We start from the raw sequence: 19,251 nt of genomic DNA on the forward strand, positions 1-19,251 counted from the left end.
CTCCGCCTCTGCTCCTGCCCCGCCTGGACGGGACGGGGCGGCCCCGGGCAGGAGCGTGCGGCGGCGGGAGCCTTCCTTGTCCTCCTCCTTCTTCTCCTCCTCCTCCTCGTCACCCCCTCCCCCGGCGGCTATGCGCTGCCGGGACCGCCCGGCCGAGCGGCGCTGAGGGGGCGGGCGGACAAAGGCTGCGGGCTGGTGCCGGCGCTGGGGCGCGATGGAGCGGCGCGGCGGCTGAGGCGGCTCGGTGGGGCCGAGCCGGGACGGGCCGGGCGGCAGCGGCACATGGTGCGCGACTGGAGCCCGGTGCTGCGACCCGCGGGCGGGCCGAGGGGCCACCATGGACAACTTCTTGGCGGAGGTGAGCGCGGGCCGTTGGGATTTCCCTCCTGCTCCTCCAAAGTGGGGTCACTTTTGTGGTGCAGGATACCGGCAGCAAAGCCGCAGGGGGCTCACGAAAAATGTCGCGTGTGCGTTCCTTCGAGGGCTTCAGTTTGCAGGTATTTGCAGGAGCAGCCCCTCGGGGAGCGGGAGGCAGGGAGGGAGCTGCGCCCCCCAAATTCCCGGCCTCTCCGAGGCGGAACTCGCGGCCTCCGAGCTGGAGCGGTGCTGCCGCGGCCACTGAGTGCCCGCAGCCGGGCAGGCGCTCGGCGCTAATTGGGACTTTAATTAGAGCGGCAGTGGATGGAGGCGCCGGTGCCGCGGCTCTGCCCCCACAGCCCTTCGTCCACCGGCGGCACCTCCCGCCCCGCGCGAAGCGGGGAGCCGTGGGCGCCCGTGCGGTCCCTGCCTCGCTCCCTGCTGCCGGCGGCGTGGCAGCCTCTGAAACTGCGCCTGGGCGGCAGCGGGGGTTCCTCCTCGGGGGTTCCCTGCGTGAAACCCGGGGAGCGCGCTTTGTCCGCCTCGCACGGGCACGAGAGGCTTCAAAGGAGGGAGGTTTCGGAAGCAGGGCTGCCGTTGGGCACTCTTTTCTTAGGGTCTCTTTATTAAGTGTGTGTTAGTAAGTGTAGACGAAATCTTCTGATACAAAATGCAAAGTAAGGAGGCAGAAGTCTTGAAAGTTTTTTGAGCTTTACCGTGGTCTTGTGGATCTTGGCGACTTCAGCGTGTCGGGTGAGGAAACCAAATCAAAGTCTCCTTGCTACTAACTGTTTGTTAAACGTGGTGTTTGCTAAAAGTCTGAACTTGGGTCCTCTTCTGGTCCAAGTTAGCTGAATTTTATACAAAAATATTTTACCGGATCAGTTCAGCCCGCCTGATGTCGACACAGCCTTATGAACATAAGGTGTCCGGGATCAATGGCTTCTGTGTGTCTGTGTTGTGCCTGTAGGTTGCTGGCAGAGCCCGTGTCTGGCTTGTGACTTCTGGTGACTGCTTGCACGCTTGCTTTAATTACACCTCTTGCCGAAGCAGTTGCACTGTCAGGGCTGTAAATATAGGCCAGGCATCTGTTTTACAGAGCTGCGATTAAGCTGCAAAACTGTCCTTTGCCCTCATGAAATAACGTCCCTCGTGTTCTCAGGGCTGCTGTTGGTGCTTCCACAAGAAAAATAGGTGATCTGTTTACTGAAATAATAATTAGTCAAATAAAAGAAGGTCATACACTTTACTGCTTGTTGGCTTTTCATTTGTCAAACAACAAAAGTTCTGTCAAGGGCAATAAGAAGGAAGAAATACAGGATTAGCTTTGAAAAAGTCTGAGTTAAGTAGTAATATTACTTTTTTTTTTTTTTCTTCCCTGTAGAGGATGTAGTCCTCACCTTTCAAAACCTTGCAAGCCATGAGCAATATGGTAATATTAGCCTAGTCTTGCAAAATTAGTCTGAAGAGTCATTTGCTCCAACACAAAGTACTGTAGCATGCCCTACATAAAGGTGAAGAAGAGTTTTCATGGTTTTGACTCCCCTATTAGCCAAAATTACTTGCTCCAGGGAAAATGCAGGTAAATTTTGCCAGTCTGTGTTACCATTTCAGCATATATTTATGTTAATTTGTGGTTGCTGCATGTGGACTTTGATCTTTCTTAAGAACTTTGACTCCCTTTCAACATGTTGGTATTACTTTAAAAGATCAGTAAATATAGCACCTTGACTTTAATCTGCATCCAAAGTCCCACCCATAAGTATAAACATTTTCCTTTCCTCACACCAGAGCAGAGCATATGTAAATGGCATATGGGGAACGTGAGGCACAATAGCAGAAATGCACTGGGCTTGACCCAGCTACTACAGAAAAAATGTCTGTTGAAGGCACTGGATTGAGCCACTAGGTAATTTAATTTGTGTGAGGCAGACATCCTGCAGCTGCTCTTTACAAAAACATTTGCTGACTTATCTGAGGGAACTACTGTTCTTGTTAAAATAAGTTCTAGTGTGTGGAAGAAAGAGGAAGCTGGATAAAAGGCACAGGTAAAAAGCCCAGTCTGCTCTGCTGTGGTTTATCGGCAATGTAAGTCTGCTGATATAATTATATTTTGGGAGAAAAGCTGGTAGTGAGAAGGGTATATACTGGCACTTCACAGGGGTCCTCAGTGTGAGCAAGAAGCCCCTGTTCACAGCTCTGGAGGCAGGAGTGTCTTTTAATCTGTCTGTTGCAGAAAAATATTGAACAACTTAAAGGTCTTATAGGAAAAAAACCCCTGCATTATTATAGATGCTAATTGTAACCTGCTTTCAGTATAGCGTGATGCTCACTGGAACAAAATGAGGCAACTGAGTAGAACACCTCTGGAGTGCAGGAATGTGTGTCGCAGGGGAGGTTGGAACTTGCTACCTTAAGTGAGGTGTGGGATAACACCAAGCTCCCGCCAATCACCTGGTGCTGCCATCATCTGTGACTTAACAGCTTTTTGATTTCTCCATCTTGCTGCCCAGTTTTCTTCCTTTACTATTTCTTAGTACTCTTAGCTTTTATTCTTACAGGACAACAAGTTGTCATACTTTTCTCCAGGGAGCCTTGATTTCCATCCCTGTCCCAATTTTCTAACTCAGCCAATTATAAAAAAACCATGGCTCTAAGTAAAGACTTAAGCCGGAAGAGCTTGCCCTGGAACTTACTCCCCAAAATGCTGAAAGATACTAAAGTGATAACAAAATTGCATTCTGAATACAAAGGAAAAGTGTTTTCTGAGGCTTTTAAAAAAGGCTGTTGATTGGTCTGTACTACATTACAGTCTTTGAAGAAAGGTTGGTGGCAGAATTTTAGCTTTTTCAGTATATATACATAGTCATATTTGCATATCTTAAGTATTAAAACCTGTAGAAATCCTGGAGATCCATATACAGAAATACAAGTATAGATATGTGCAATAGAGCCATTTGGCTATGCTGTTCAAAACAGCCTGAAAAAATTGTTCCCATATGTTTTACCAACAGCTAGGGTGCTCACAGGGAAGCAGTTTCCTCTGGTAGTTGAGGTCAGACTTTCCCAGTGAGAATGCATCCCTGCTAAAAGGGGATGTATCCATCAGGGAAGGAGGAGAGTAATTTCCAGATGACAAGGAAGACAAGGAAATTTTGTACAAAAAAGGTAGGAGAGGGAAGCTCATACTGCCTCTTCAGCATCTGAAGTTCCCAAGCAGTGCTTATCAGGGAAGCAGGGGAAGTGGATGCATAAGTCAATTTTATCTTCCTCCTCTTATGTGGTGAGTCACTTTACCCAATACATATGGTGTGTTGGACTGAACCATGGTTGCTGTCCATGTCACAGGAGGACTCTGGCATTTGCTGGCCCAGCTGAGGTCAGAAAGGGCTTGAGGTTGGGAGGAATTTCTGAAGGTCATCTTGTCCAAACCTGCCCTCTGAGCTCGTGCTCAGCTCCTGGGGAGTTTGCAGCACAGTGTGTGTAACGGTGGCTGCAGGGATTGTTTGGGCTTAGCTGCTGCCAAACTTAAAAGACAAAGGATTTCCCCTGCCCCATAATTTCCACAACTGGAGGAGAAAAACTGTCTCCTGCCTTCTGTCTAGCATGTCTGGGTAGCTGATGTTGAAGGAGATAATTATAAAGGCATCGCCATCATAGAAGCTAATGTTCCTCCAGTGCTGCACAGGTGTTTATTTGGAAGTGCAGGGTAGCCTCCTTTTAGGCACAGCAGATATTATGTGTCTGGCATGCTCTTACTTTTAGGAATGCCATTGGTACCTCGAGTTCAGGAGAGTTTCCTTCATTTCTGCTTTCCACAGTTGCACGTTTGCTTGTGTACCCTCTTTTAAGGAAAAGGCTCCCAGTATGTGTCCTGAAGAAGCAGGTGTTAAACTTCACTCTGTTGAAAGGATATGGGTCAGAAATTTGAACTTAGCTTCAGGGAGCTGTCAGAGGAGATATCTGCTTGAATCTGGAAGCCCTTATTTCAGTTATGCAACTTGCAGAAAACTTTTCCTTGGTGCTCCCTTGCAAAATCTGGAAGAACACAGCCTCACAGCACTGAGTCCTTTGAGGGCTTCACCGTCTCCTGCAGCCAAGTGGCTTTATGTCGGGGTTTGACCTATCTGGATGCCAGGCACTCACCAAAGCCACTCATTCTCTGCAGCTGGACAGGGGAGAGAAAATACAGCAAAGCGTTCATGGGTTGAGATAAGGGCTGGGAGAGATCACTCGCCAAATACCATCACAAGCAAAACAGACTTGAATTGGGGATATTAATTGAATTTATTACCAACAAAATCAGAGCAGGGTAATGAGAAGGAAAATAAATCTTAAAAACACCTTCCCCCACTATTCCCTCCTTCCCAAACTCTACCTCCTATCCTCCATCAGTGCAGGGAAACGGGGAATGGGGGTTATGGTCAGTTCATCACAGATTGTTCTGCTGCTGCTGAGGGAGACGAGTCCTTCCTCCACTCCAGTGTGGGCCTCCCACGGGTTCACAGCCTCCACTCAGACATCCACCTGCTCCAGTGTGGCTATCTTCCATATTCTCACTCCGCTTTTCTCTGGCTGCAATTACATCTGCCTAATAACTTTTTACTTTTTTCTTCTTAAATATGTTATCACAGAGGTGTTACCACCATTTCTGATGGGCCCAGCCTTGGCCAGCGGCTCTCCTGGACATGGAGGAAGCTTCTAGCAGCTTCTCACAGAAGCCACCCTGGTAGCCCCCCCACTACCAGAAACTGACCATGCAAACCCAATACACCTTGGCACTTGCAAGGTTATTCTCTTAAAGAGAAAATCTGGTGATGCCAATAAATACCTGTATTGATATACATGGGTTCTGGCTGTGCTGTGCAGAATAGTGTACCTGTTTAGCACAACCTCCCCAGTTTTCATCTAGAAGTGTTTTAATGATAGCACAAGCACAGGTCTGATGTTCCAGCTTTTGGTATTAGTGTAAGCTGTGTAGCTTACACCGGCAAAGTTGCCTTTCAACTGGTGGGGCAAAACCATCATCCCATGAGCAATGGCATAAAAGGTTCTGCTTCTGGAGAGCTTCTGAGTGCCAAATCCATTCCAAGCAGAAATAGTGACTCTCTTGGCTGTTGATGTTGACTGTGTTCTGCAAAGTTTCTGAGCTGTGACTTCTTCTCAGATTTAGGTTTTTTTAAAAGCTGATGGTTGTTTCGTCGACAGTTATTTTTAGTTTAATTAGAGTGCATTACATTTTGAATAGAAAATGTTTCAAGAGAACTCAGGAGTACCTTGCTAAGTCAGAAGGAGAAGAAAGTTTTTGCAGGTTTATTTCTCCAAGTTGGAAAACACATTCGGTTCATCAGTAACACATCATTGTAACTGCCCACTACACGTACTTCATATGTGCCTTTCATAAGACAAATTTGTGCAACTGAAACATAGTTGTTGTCACTGGGCTGGAGCCTAGCAACCCTGCTGGCATGACACATATTGCAAAATGACACAAGAATTCTCTTAAAGCTGCAAAATACATAAGTATTGAAGTTGGCAATAGAGGCTCTACGTTGTGAAGGGTCTGCTCATGGTTTTTTTGATATGTTCAGCCAGACTTCAACCAAGGGATAACTGTGAAACCCACTGTTACAGAAAACTTGGCTGTTTCTGAGTCTTTGGTATTTTTACTTTCTAGTGACACCTCACTGAAATGTTACTTCTTTTTTGGTCTTTTCCCTAACTGTATGTTTGTGTTAGCACTTTGTGTGTAAGCTATTTTGCTCTAACAAGATTTTCTTCTTTGTGTGTTTTTATTTGGTGAGCACTGTTTCTGGGTGATACTGAAGGTTGTGAACCTCTTCAGCTCCTTTTTGGTTTCAGAGATGTTGCACAGCCTGCTGCCTGGTAAAAGGGAATTGTGTTTGAAAGCATGGCCAGTCCCAACTAATTCTGAAGCAGAGTGGCATGGGCTTTTACCAGAAATGCTCCACATTTATATCCATGATTCTGTGATGGCAGGAGGGGACCATATTGTGGGAGAGAGGGAAGCAAAAAGGAAGGGTAGCTTGAGATTTCTGTGTCACATGGAGAGTTTAGTGTGCTGGTCCAAAGAGTAACCTGAGAAACCCTTCAACCTTTCAGCGCTCTTGTTGCCCCAGTGCGCCTCAAAAGACAGAATGAAAAGTTTGGGGTCCCTTATCAGTAATTATGCATGGTTATACCGTGTTTGGCTTCTTTGGTGGTGATCTTGAGTTTTGGCCTGGTAAGACCAATATAGTCTCATTAATCTGTTTTTTGGCTTTAGAAGATAGCTGGAGGAAAACAGGTAGGTCCCTGGCTCTGTATGCGGGTGCATATGTGTGAATATTTGTATACAGTGTCACTATCTTTGCACAGAAAAATCCAGACCTGACCCCTAGCAAGTGAATGATGTGCCTCCTTTTAATTTTTTTTTTTAATTTCAATATGGATAGTGAATATTGATGTAACTTCAAAAAAATTTCTGGCAAGACAAATGTCTTTTTGTGTCTCTTGGATGGGTGCAGACCTGGTGGAAGGTGCAGCAGCCTACAGCAAGGGGCAGAAGCAGCAGCTCCACCCCTTGAATGTCCAGTGTTTTGACTGTGTGCCCATCACAGTTCTGGAGGGAAGCGTGTCCTCTGGGTAGTTTTATCTCACCAACCTTTTTGGCTGTGGGGCCAGTATTTTTCCTTAGTGAATCACCATCCCAAACTGTGGTCAGAGCCAGGAACATAGTTTTGGGTGGAGCACCAGTAGAAGAGCAGGAGGCAAAAAGTCACTTTAAATTAAGGCTTCAGCTGAGGGGGCAAAAAAAAAAAATAATTACCAGCCTTAAGTCACTAATTGTGGCAACTTTACAAGTTTTGGGATGTGACCTCAAAACTTGCCAGATTGATTATGACTTCAGGCATGTATCAGAGGATCCTGGCTTAGGTGTTCTAATTTCTCTTGACTTTACTGATATTTATCATTATGAGACATTTTAAAGCGTTACTGAGACATAAAGGAGGATCGTTTGGTGTTAGGATGACAGCTAAGGGCAAATTACTGTGTTTTAGGTATTATTGGTTCATATTTTGCATGGTGGCTTTTTTTTTTTTAATTATATAGAATTTTCTAAGATATCCTATATCTGAAATCTGAGTGTTATCCATTGGCCATATTTACTGTAATGCAGCTTTGTTTTGGACAACACCCTGATTCAGAAAGGTTAAGTGGATTATCCTTTTCTTAAGAAGTCTGCTGAGTAGCTCAAACGCTCCATTCTTTTAAAGACAGAACTTTTCAAAGTAGGATTTCAGAATGGGAAATGATATTGAATATGCTCCAGATCTGCCTTGTGAAATAAACTATATTCCTGCCGAAGAAGAAACTACAGCTTTGTTACATGGAAAGTATGAGCATTAAATGGGAAAAATATACTGGGAAAGGTTCATTAGGAGGCAATAACAAGTAAAGATTTCCTTGTATTTCTAAAGGTTTCTGTGAGAAGTAGGAGGATGTTGGGGGAGAATATACTGTCCACTCCTAGACTCATTTTTGCCAAGTCAGTGATCAGTATTGTCATCTCAGCTAGGTCCAAATATCATTTATGCTTGTTCCTGATATCCTCAGCTTGGACAGCCCAGCAAAGGGGTGTCTGTCAGCTTTTCTGTGGGATGTTGTTCCATGGACACCATGACTGACCATACACTTTTCCATTGCAAACCAGTGACTGATTGGGGAAGGCTGCTAAGCTGTTTCAGCTGTAAACATGTCATACCTGTGCATGTTTTACTCATAAATACTTGCTCTCTATTTAGGTGCTGTTTTCCTTTGTGGCCAGGTGACTCAGTCTAGCCTGTGAAAGCCTTCTTATTTGGTAGAAAGTTTAGAGGTTTGTGTTGCCTTTTTTTTTTCATCAAAATCCCAAACATGAGTGATGTTGGAGTAACCTGATAATACGTTTTTCCTTGGTGAATAGGTTATTAGAGACAGACACAATTTTGGTTCACATTGGAAGCATGGCTGAACACATTGGGCTGTGTTTGGTTTTACTGGATGAAGTTATTTCCATTTTCTGTAAACTCCTCTGGGGAGGGGTTTAAAACACAATTTCTGTATGAGATCTTGTAGTTTTTCGTAGTGTGAAATTATTCTTAGGTATTTTTCACCAAGGAGTAGCCACAGTCAATGGCTGGAAAAAAACCCCCAAGGAACACTTCAGCCCTTTTAAGGCTTTGAGAAAATGTTTGCAGTTAACCCTGTGTATAGGAGGAAGTCTTCAAAAATGAAAGGTTCTGGTCACTTGGATGGTTTTCTAAACTTGCACTGAAAATTCAAATGCAGTACACTCTAGGCTGGATTTCTTATATGTCTCAATGATGTTGTCCCCAGTGGGTAAATATGAGCATATTGGAGCAGAGCCTAAATGTGGGAGTTGGTGTAATACTTTTTACTACTTCTAGGATTAATGGCATGCTGAAGGAAAACATTCTGGAGGGTAGACTGTACTCCTGTACTGTCCAGTGGCCTGCCAGACTTCAGAATTGAATAGGGTTCCTGTATTTGTATGTTAATACATTATAGCAAATACATAAATTGCTTCAGTGAGCCATTTTGCCTGGTTTATGGTATCAGACTTTCTTTGAAAGTATGTCATCTTCATCTTGTGGCAAGCTTCACTAGAGGCTTTTGACTGAATATGAAGCTAAGGTGAATGTTCAAGTAATCAATATTCTTTTTAATCCATCTCTTAGGTGGATTAAATGTTTCTATGATTTTTTTTTTGTTTTGGTTCTGGTTTGTTCCAAATGAAGGAAAGAGGAAGGAAAACAGGGTAGCTCAGCAACAGACTTCCGGGGCCAAGGTGTGCCTCCACACCTGATCCTGGTTGACGGCATACAGAGGGAGAAGGGCTGTGCTGGAGGACTCAGGAAATAAAAGACTAAGTGCCCTTTGATGTGTTAGTGTTGCCTTTTCCTATATATTCTTGGGAAATTATTCATAATCCTTTATTATATGTCAGTGATACAAGAGTGTGCTAATACAAGTCTGTTTTGTTTTGGAGAATGCCTTTGAGGGAGTTACTGTAAGGACACACTAGCATAGGAAAGTGTTTGGTTGTTGCTTTTTCCCCTGGGGGCAAAATTATGTTTGCACCTTGAACAAGTTTACCTAAGGGCATTTTATCATGGCACATCTGCCTCTATACTGGGGGTACCATTAAAAGTACTGAGAGTCTTTTGGATTGTGTTCTCTGTTCTTGACATGGCAATGCTGGTAGAGTGGCACCCTGCTGCCCAAGCCTGCTATCATGGTTTCAAAGTCAGGATTGATTGTGGTGCCTGTAGCATAACCTCGGGTGGAGACCTGAGGCTCAAATTGTTGCTGAGTCCCAGCTCCCAGTAACTTCACCCCAAATCTCTTGTTTCACTTTCTCTTACAAACTTTCAAAAGGCTTTAGAAAACTTTTGATGAACTTTCCAGCATCTGGAGAAAAGTAGTTCTGGAGAGCACTTAGAACTGTGAAAGTGGTGCTACTGGCAAAGCCTTATGTGGTTTTTGTGTTGTGTGCTGCACATGTCTGTTGTCCTTCCTGGTCTTGCTGACAGAAGGGCAGGATTTATCTGGAAAGATTATCATGCCTTCTCTTTTGCATTCAGCCAAATTCCCCTGGTTTTGGGGACAGGAGATAAGAGAAGTTTATTCCTTGTTTTGAAAAAGTATTGATGTTTGTAGCATTATCGGAAATAGATTATTTGGTCCTATTTTAGTTACTGTTGTTTAGCGTGACATTAAAATGTTTTCTCAGATGAAGTTAAATATATTTGTTAAGAGAATGGGATTGTTTTTCTTATGAAGTTGTTTACCCTGATGAAAAGTCAATTCCTTTTGTTTAATGTACCCGTCTGGTTTACAGAACCAGCGGAGATCGTTTCTATTTGACCATTTTAGTGGGTCAAAACCCAACTATGCATCTTGGTTAGGGAATGTTTTTATGTGCTTCAGAAAGGAGCCAAGTTGGCAGGACACTGGAGTTCACATCAGGACGAGGAGTAGATGCTCATTCTGTAGGTCAGACTTTTTGCTTTGTTGGTCATCTTGGATCTCTTCCCCTTATTAAATATAGACTGTGGTTTTGTGATTAGGGTTTATCTCTTCATTACAGCTTTCTGGTGATGGGTGTGCTGATTAGGTTTGTTTGGTGTGTCCAATCACTTAGTATATTCCCTGGAAGAAAATAAGAGCAGCGTTTACAGCAGGGTTTTGAAGGGTGGCATTTCCTGCTACTCTTCAGACGGTGTACCAGGAGGAGTATCCGATGAAGTGAGCTCTTTGTTCTTGAAACTCCAATTGGATTCTGCTATGTGATACTTGATAAGCTATTTCAAGGAATAAACATATGCAGCAACTTTGTGTTAGAAAATGTAATTTGTGCAGCAGCCCTTTTTTTTCCGCCCTGAAATAACATTTCTAATATTTTACATGCCAAATCTGAGAAGTTTTAACAGTTGATAGATGGGATTTTGGCATAAAGTTGCACAGCACTTAAAGCAAAAGACTGATTCTCTATTTGTGTTAGTTTTAAGAATCTCTGTTCCTAATTTCTATTTCTGTCACACCATTTCTACTGTCATTTTGCTTTGGTAATTCAGTACCTTAAATGACTAGGGCTCTGGTGCAGTAGTAAACTCCCTGGGTTTTTCTTTAACAGAAGCCCATGAAAAAACTGATTTGCAGTGTGATGAAATAGTTGTATTAAACTTTTACTGTGTAGTTACACCTTTGTCAGTAGGATGCCTTTGTACCAGGCAGTTAGGGTGGAGATGTCATCAGTAGCTGTTGGAGGACAGAAAGTGGTACCCTGTTCTGTGTATTTTCTTGTGAGCATCCAGTGGTCCTTTGTTGTTGGCTTGTTCTTAGCCGTTCTTAGAGTGCAAAGGGAAAACATTGAGTCGTGGGATCCTTTTCCTTCAGATAATGATTCAACAGTTACTATGTTCCAGGTGCTTCTCAAGTCAGGCAAATACAAACTGTAGTTCTGAATTTTGATTTCTTGAACTTGTGTGCCACTTACAGAAACACTCCTTTATATTGCTTGGAATTGTATGATTAAAAAGTGCACAATTGCTTTATACAGTCAGAGAGGCCACAAAAGCTTTGCCGTTTTCCTGGGATTTTTTTTTTTTCTGCTGTAAAGCATCAGAGGTTTTGGTGGGCAGCATGAGCTGTGGCTGTCCAGGAGCACAAGGATGTGTCTCCTGCTCTGCATGTAGGTGAGAGTTGTCCCTCGTTAGGCAAGAAGAGTGGGTGCATATGAATCAGTGGCTAAATTGAAGGGACAAAAAGGGCTTAAGGCAGCAAAGGTCCAGACAACTGCAGCAACAGGTCATAGGTCATGCTCTTGCAGGGATGGCCTCAGGCACTCCTGGGGAGGCAGAGGAGGGGAGACTCTGAGCAGGAGCACATGCTTTAGCAGGATAGCTTCTCAAAGGGATCTTCTTGTTGGATGGGACAGCAGTGACTGAAAGGTACTGCTTTAAAATGCATGAATTAAGCTTGTTTTGGCTTTGCAGTTCTTGTCAAAGTTGAAGAATAATCTTAAATTGATGTTGTCTGGCCAGCTGGAGGTTTTCTATCTGTAAGTTTTGAGTGTGTATTTGCTGGTTAGGTGTCTGATATTATAGAATCATAGAATATCCTAAGTTGGAAGGGACCCACACGAATCATCAAAATCCTGACCCTGCGCAGGACCACCCAAAGAATCACACCATGTGCCTGCACTAGTCATCAGAGAGATCAGTGTCTGCCCCTTTGCTTCTCCTTGTGGGGAAGTTGTAGACTGCTATAAGGTCTCCCCTCAGTTTCCTCTTCTCCAGGCTGAACAAGCCAAGTGACCTCAGCCACTTCTTGTATGGCTCCCACTCTGGAGCCTTCACCATCTTCGTTGCCATCCTTTGGATGACCTCTAATAGCTTTATACCTTTTTCATATTGTGGTGCCCAAAAATGCACACAGTATTCAAGGTGAGGTCACACCAGTGCAGAGCAGAGGGGGACAATCCCCTCCCTCGACCGGCTGGCGATGCTTTACCTGATGACCCCCCAGACAGGGTTGGCCCTCCTGGCTGCCAGGGCACTGCTGACTCATTCAATTTGCCATCGAATCAGACCCCAAGGTTCTTTTCCGCCTTACTGCTCTCCAGCATCTCGTTCCCCGGTCTGTACGAACATCCAGGGCTGCCCCATCCCAGGTACAGAATCCAGCACTTGCCCTTGTTAAACTTATATGATTGCTGATTGCCCAGCCCTCTAATATGTTTAGGTCTCTCTACAGGGCCTCTCTGCCTTTGAGATAGTCAACAGTTACTCCCTTTATAAATGCCCACACTTTGGAAAGTCTTGGATTTTATAGTGGTCTTTTTAAGTATCTTTTTTTTTAGTGGTATTGAACAGTGATGTGGTTCTGGATAGTTTCATATAGGTTTATTGGAGAAGTCTGGGGTTATTCTTGAGAAAGCTGCAGTTGTGTTTGTCATAAGAAATAGGACTCTGGCATTTGTTAGTACTGCTTCATGGGTGGCAAAAATTATTGTAGTAAAATTTGCCCTTTTTAGTTTTATTGACACTGAAATTCCTACTTGGTATAACCATGATCATTTTCTCTGCTAATTTTGTTCCTGACACTATACCAAGAGTAACTAATAGTCAGCAAGTGGCTCTCTCTGGAATTCCAGTTATGGTACTACCACTTGTTCGTCAGGAAACAACTGGATTTTTATCAGATCTTTGTAACTTAGAAGAGGGAAAAATTTTGAGAGGTCTCTGTCACATGGCAAGTGCTTTGCTGCTGAGGCTGCTGGAGGTAGTCTGTGCTTGGGACCACTGGGAAGTTTGGTCTTTACCACTTCACTTGTGGAAGGGTCTGAGACCACCTGGAAGCTAAGATGCTACTTATATGTGCTTGAAAAGGCTGTACCAGTAAGCTCAAAGGTGTGTGTGTGTATATATAAGCTGCTGCTTCGTTTGTGGGTGTGTATCTTTATTTAGCTTCCTGATATTTTATTGTACTCCAGCCGCAATGCTCTGGATCTTGCTTCCTTTCCCTGTATACCAATGAGGAGGAAAAGGGTGGGGGAAAATAATACCTTGTATTGTTTGTTAGTCTAGATCTAAACATGATATATGTGCCTTCTATTAACCTGTTGTTCCTTGCTAAGGCTGGTGTTACCTAACGTTCTTGTGTATTGCACTTGGGTTTTTTTCCCATGCCTTAAATTTAAGTGATCTGGTGTACCTCTTGTCTGCCTAGGAGGAAATATATGACAATGAGTTGTTTCAAAATTATTTAAAAGCAAAAAAATGTGATTGGTTTGCATATCTGCTCTCTCTTTCCAACTTTTGTAGTCAGAATTAACCGAGGCAGTAAAAAAAAATAAAATTGCTGTTTGTTTGCTTATTTTTCAGTGTCCTGGGAATTTTGTTTGACAGCTCAAAAGCCATACTGAGCAAGAATAACAGAAATGTCTGAATAGCTGAAAGCTTAAATTCCCTGCTGGAAAGGTGGTTTGTTGAGGAGAAAGAAATAAGTTCAGAAGTGGTAACCATTAGTGGCTATAAATAAAGTTACTCATTTAGGCTCTCAGATGGATAAAAGAGAGAGGTTGTTTCAGTTTTTCATCTTTACCATGTGGTAAAAATTAAGGTATGTCATGCCCTGTGATTTTTTAGATGGCTTTAAAAATAGCTGCACTTATGCTGTTTTCTGCTCAAAGGAAGGTTTTTAAGTGTAGTTGCAAAAAACAGCAAAAGCTGTTTGGCCTAGTCTGAAATAAATACATGAGTTTATGAATCATTTCACTTTTAATAAATTGTGTTCCCTGCAGGGCAGCATCTGTATTCTGTCAGTACATTTACAGTTCTGATAAAACACTGAATTTTGTTTTTAACCCATACCTGTGATCATGTGAGCAACATGGAAAAGGTGTAGGGAGGAGCTATTGTGTACCTGGTGGGTCAGTGGGTCTTGTGTTTTGAAAAATACAGCATGGTTTGCAACCTCATGAAGGAGCAGACTGATTTTCTTTCTTGGGGACAACAGCCATGGCAGTGAGGAGGATGCAACAAACCAGCCTGAAGTAGCAATGCACTGAGACTCCCCTTTGGACCCTGGCAGAGTCCTGAAGACCCCAGAGGCTCTCTATTGGGTTTGGGATCAACTTCAGACAAAAGGCTAGTCTTCCTAGTCTCCAGGTGTTGGGATTAACCTTCTTCAGAAGGGCACCATGAGCAGTCTGGGTCATTGGGTGCCCTTATTGCATACGGTGCTGACCCTGTAAATTACATTTTTAGTTTAAAAGTCTTTGTTTGAGAAGCAGCTATCTTCTATGCTTAGCTGTGTTTTGTCCTAATTAAGTGAAGAACTTGGGTGCTCTGTGGTGAACTTACACCTGCCACAAGAGAGGAGCCCCGAAGAGGAGATACAAGGACTCCCTGAAACAACATCTCAGCCTTGGCCACATTGGTCTTCATCACTGGTCTACTCTGGGCTCCAGTCGGGAGGTCTGGAGACACACAATCCATAACGCTGCTGCTTCCTTTGAGAACGCACGCAGGATCACCATCAAGAGAAAAGACAATGCAGAAAGAACCGTGTCTTGCCGATACCATCCAAGGAATCTTTCTGCTGTGCCTTTTGTAACCAGACTTCTTTATCTCGCATTGGCCTCTTTAGCCACCAATGCGCTTGTAGCAAGTGTGGGTAGAGCCCTTCCCAAATCTTCATTCATGAAGCCTAACCATGATGAATTAACCTCTTTTTGACTTCAGTGGTGCAGAACTAGGATGCTTATCTTTAGACCCAGATTTTTTTCTGCCTTAGTGTTGGCTGACCAAGCACTAACATGTGTCATGTCCTCTTTCCCCTTTAGTACCAAGTCCGTTTGTGGACATTTTACACTTCTCAGGCTCCTTTGGAAAATAATAATAAAGATGCAATGCTCTTGGGCTTATCCTGAGTCTGAAGCTTATCACTGAGTGCCCTTCTCATCGTGTCTTCCAGCTCTCTGTGTGCATTTTGCCCAGCAGCTCTTCCAAGGCTGAGGGTGCTGTTATAAAGGTCTCTCCTGAGCCACAGAGGATGCAGGTGAGCAGACTGTTCTCAGTCTGTGAGTTTTGCTTCTCTTATCAGCAGATGTTGGCAGTTTCCAAACAAGCAGCTGCAATAGCAGCTTCTGACTGGGCAGGAGCAGGAGGTTGCTGGGGAAGCAAAGGTTTGTGGATGCGTAGGTTTAAAGGCACAGGAGAGTTTTAGGGTTTTGGTGATCTGTAGCTAAGCTATGCGATCATGGCTAAAGATAAAGAAACCCAAAACAAGCAGTGGGAGTTAGTGTTGAGGCTTGGGTTTCTAAAATTTGATGCCTTGACCTGCATAGTAACAGGTTGTATAATTTTTTTCCATGGAGATTTAGCTCCTGATGTTGTTCTACTTAAAGTAAGTAAAAACATCTTGATTCAGCAAGATTGGTAATCCTAGGGTGAATATAAGGTACAGTTTCACCTGAGTTAGAGAAGAGTCATAGTGTGTTTAAGTATTTTCAGAAATACCTTCTAGTATTGCACCTAGCTGGGTGCAAGTCACTTGGCCTCTTACACATCATAGTCCTAGCCTACTGTGTGAGAGTTAATGAACATCTAGGGAAAGACATCCCTAACCATGACAGGGAAGGTTAAAGGTCTTTAGAGGCCTTTAAAGATCTCTTCCAACTTCAACCAGTACAGGACTCTGTGAATACTGTCCCTGTTGGGACTCAGAAAACCCCCAAAAATCCACTTAGCAGTAACCAGGAAAAAAATTATTAAAATCCAGGATGTAATTACTGCTGATCTTGATACAAATTATATTTACGTAGTACTGATCCTGGTTCAAGCATAGCTTCTGCAAATCTGCCCTCACACTTACTGAGATGCGCACCGCAGTGCCCCTCTGCATTGCTGCCGTAGCTGCCAGGTGGGTAACAGTGGGTGGCACGGCCCCACGCAAGACCTGCTGCCATGTTACCCTTTACCACTCAATGCTGGTGTGGCCTCCTCATCCATGTCCGTCCCACTGGGGACAAAGGCAGGAAGTTTCTGCCACAATTGAGTCTCTATGCTCTTTCCACGGACGTGGCTTTGTTAATGGATGACTTGTCTAACCACCACTTTTTAACTCGACTCAGGATCGTTATACATTGATTTGTACGTTGACTGTAGAGCTGCTTTGATTGCAGACATATTCCTGGAAAGCCAGAAATCAGTTTCTTGTTTCTACTTAATTTTTTTTAATGAAGCCACCAAGCCATCTCATGACATGTGTTGAGGGCAGAACATTTGCCTCTAGCGGCTTTTGTAGTGAAGATTCACTTTTTGTAGTGAAGACTCAAAAAAGTCCCAAGTTGGAGACATGATGCAGAAAATAGACTTAAAGAAAAATTGGATGTTTCTCTTTTCTCAAAATGAGCGGGAAGAAGCTGCATATGACATTATACATTACTGTGTAAAGTAGTAACTGTTTTACAGGGCAAGCAGTGTTCCACACCTGTGGCACAGCATGGTCCCTGTTACTCATACAGCTGCCTCGGGAACAGCAGGTGTGGTTGTGTCTGCTCTCAGGGTGATCCGTCACCAACCTATGCTCAGTCTTGAGTATTCGAGAATCAACTTGCTGGGGAAAACTGCTGGAAGCTCTCTTTCGCAAGAGAAGAATTACTGAATGAATCACATCTTTTATTTCTGTAAACTTGTCCATAAATCATTTTTAGACAAAAAATAAATGGATACGATTATATCTGAGGGAAAGACTTGTACAGCATAAAAAAACCCAAACAAGCTTCTTGCAAGTAGGCCGAAGCTGTGTATTACCTCTGGAAGTTGGACATGTTTGAGAAAGGTTTTAATGGGATCTGGAGGAATAAAAATGGAGCATATGTCTCTTCATACTTCTAGCTACGAGCTTAGATTCTGTAGTTTTCCTGTACAAATGGGATCTTGCTTATGTGAATATGAGGTGTGGATTTAATTCCTAGGAGAAGAAAACATCATGAAAGCACGTGTATATCTGAAAATAGACACAAAAGTTCTGGTGGTCACATTTGCACATAAACAAACATGCTCGTGTCTGTCGGAAGATGAAAGGGAGCTGAAAATGTGACCAAAACAATGTTGTGTTGGTGCTCTCTTAGAAGATCTGTGTTCTGTGATAAACATGCTGCCAGAATTGAGCTGTCCTTGTCTCATGAGTGAGCAGCTAGAATTATGATGAAATTATAGTCACTTCTTCAAAATAAAGACAAGTTGATACTTGAAACAACAGGGAACTTGTAGGAAGACTGAACAAGGGGGAAAGTGATGTCATATGAATGCTCTTGTGGGATTTGAATGATTTAAACTGCATTGCTGCATCTGCCAAAGACTTGCAGCCTTCAAGAAGTAATTCACTCTGCTTTTGCTGTGGTGGTTGTCCAGTTGCAAAACACTACAGGGTTTTCCACTTCCAATATGTTTTTCCTTTTTCCTGGGTAGAGAGTTGTAGTGGATAAAGCTCTTGCCCTCCCTGAGAGCTTGTACCAATGCAAATAAAACCAGATCTACTGCCTGTGCTAAGCAAGGGGCCAAGTTCTGGATGACTTGCTTGGAGGAGGAGTAGGCACATAGTCCCTGTGGCTTGCAATATTTTCCACTGCACACATGAAAATGGTATGGAACTCAGAGGACTCAAAATTAATTTCCTTACAGGTGAGGAAATCTCTGTTCCTTCCTGCAGAATGAAGTATTTTATATGCTGCATCAGGGGTTAAAGATAGTATGTACAGTAAGCAGAAAGTTATTGCTCTATTTTGAGATGATGATTTATGACTTCTTTAAAAAGAAAATTGGTTCTGTTTAGGGCCAAGTGTTTTTGACCAGCCAAATAAAAGCTTGGAGAAAGTTGATATGGAGTTGGCAGTGGAGGAATGCATTGCTACTGCAACATTTATTTGGAGTAAAGCGTAAGTGGCTTTTCACGTTTACTATTGTCCTAGAGTTCAGGAGTGCTGCAGAGGCACCAGCTTCAGCAGAACTATCGTGTGAGGTTGAGTTTTCTAGTAATAATGAGCAAGATGCTTCTCAGATGTTTTACCAGTCTGAGATTAGTAATAACAGACTGATTTTTTTATTTTTTGAAGAGTAAAAATACAATTTTGGCTAAAGCTGTCTGAATATATTTAGTGACATGCCTAAAAAAAAAAAAATCACTTTTTTTTTAAATGATACTTCTGAGAGTAATTCAGTAGGCATAAGTACCCTTCCAGGTGACCAAATTGGAGCAGTTTTCCCAGAGAAGGTCTGACCTGAAGAAACACTCATTCATTCTTGAGTGTGGGTCATGTTCACATCAGCTGAAATCAAGCATGTGCTCTTTCTGGCTGAGGAGGCTTTCCTGAATCCTCTTCTGTTCTCCAGTAATTTGCAAAAAATGCTTCTCTTTGCACAATTCCATGCTTCAGCGTTTGTGGAAAAGTTGTTTCTTCAGCAGTGTTTAGGTAATTTTATTTTACCTAAGAATTACTGAAAAAAGAAAGGAAATAAAAAACCACCCAAAGAGAACAAACAACTGTTTTGTTGACTCACAGCATGGTAATATGAGAAGTGACTTCATTATTAGTATGAAAAGTAGTAAAAGATACTGTGGCTGTGTTTAGGCAGAGGAAGACATTTAAATTTGTTTTAGACTTGCATTCTTTAGTGCCATAAAAATCTGATTGTAAGTACGATTAAATATGTTTTAATGTGCACTGTGTGAAGCAGTCATGGAAAATTCCCAGTTTGAGCTTGTGCAGGCATACTGTGAAGTCCATATACTCTGAGTTTTGTTTGGGTTTTTTCTTCT

General features: G+C 43.1%; 1 protein-coding gene across 1 annotated transcript in view; it reads left to right on the plus strand.

The window, feature by feature from the left end:
• Positions 1 to 331: 331 nt before the first annotated feature.
• MYO10 (myosin X) overlaps positions 332 to 19,251 on the plus strand; it is a 161,997-nt gene continuing 143,077 nt past the window's right edge. Inside the window, exons 1-2 of the mRNA XM_051799353.1 lie at positions 332 to 358; positions 15,403 to 15,486. Of these exons, the coding sequence (XP_051655313.1) occupies positions 338 to 358; positions 15,403 to 15,486 (105 nt within the window). The 5' untranslated portion in view covers positions 332 to 337. The remainder of the gene's footprint in view (positions 359 to 15,402; positions 15,487 to 19,251) is intronic.

Source organism: Manacus candei, unplaced genomic scaffold (assembly GCF_025592945.1).
Source record: "Manacus candei isolate 608988 ecotype Guabito, Panama unplaced genomic scaffold, ASM2559294v1 h1tg000049l, whole genome shotgun sequence".
NCBI lineage: Eukaryota > Metazoa > Chordata > Aves > Passeriformes > Pipridae > Manacus > Manacus candei.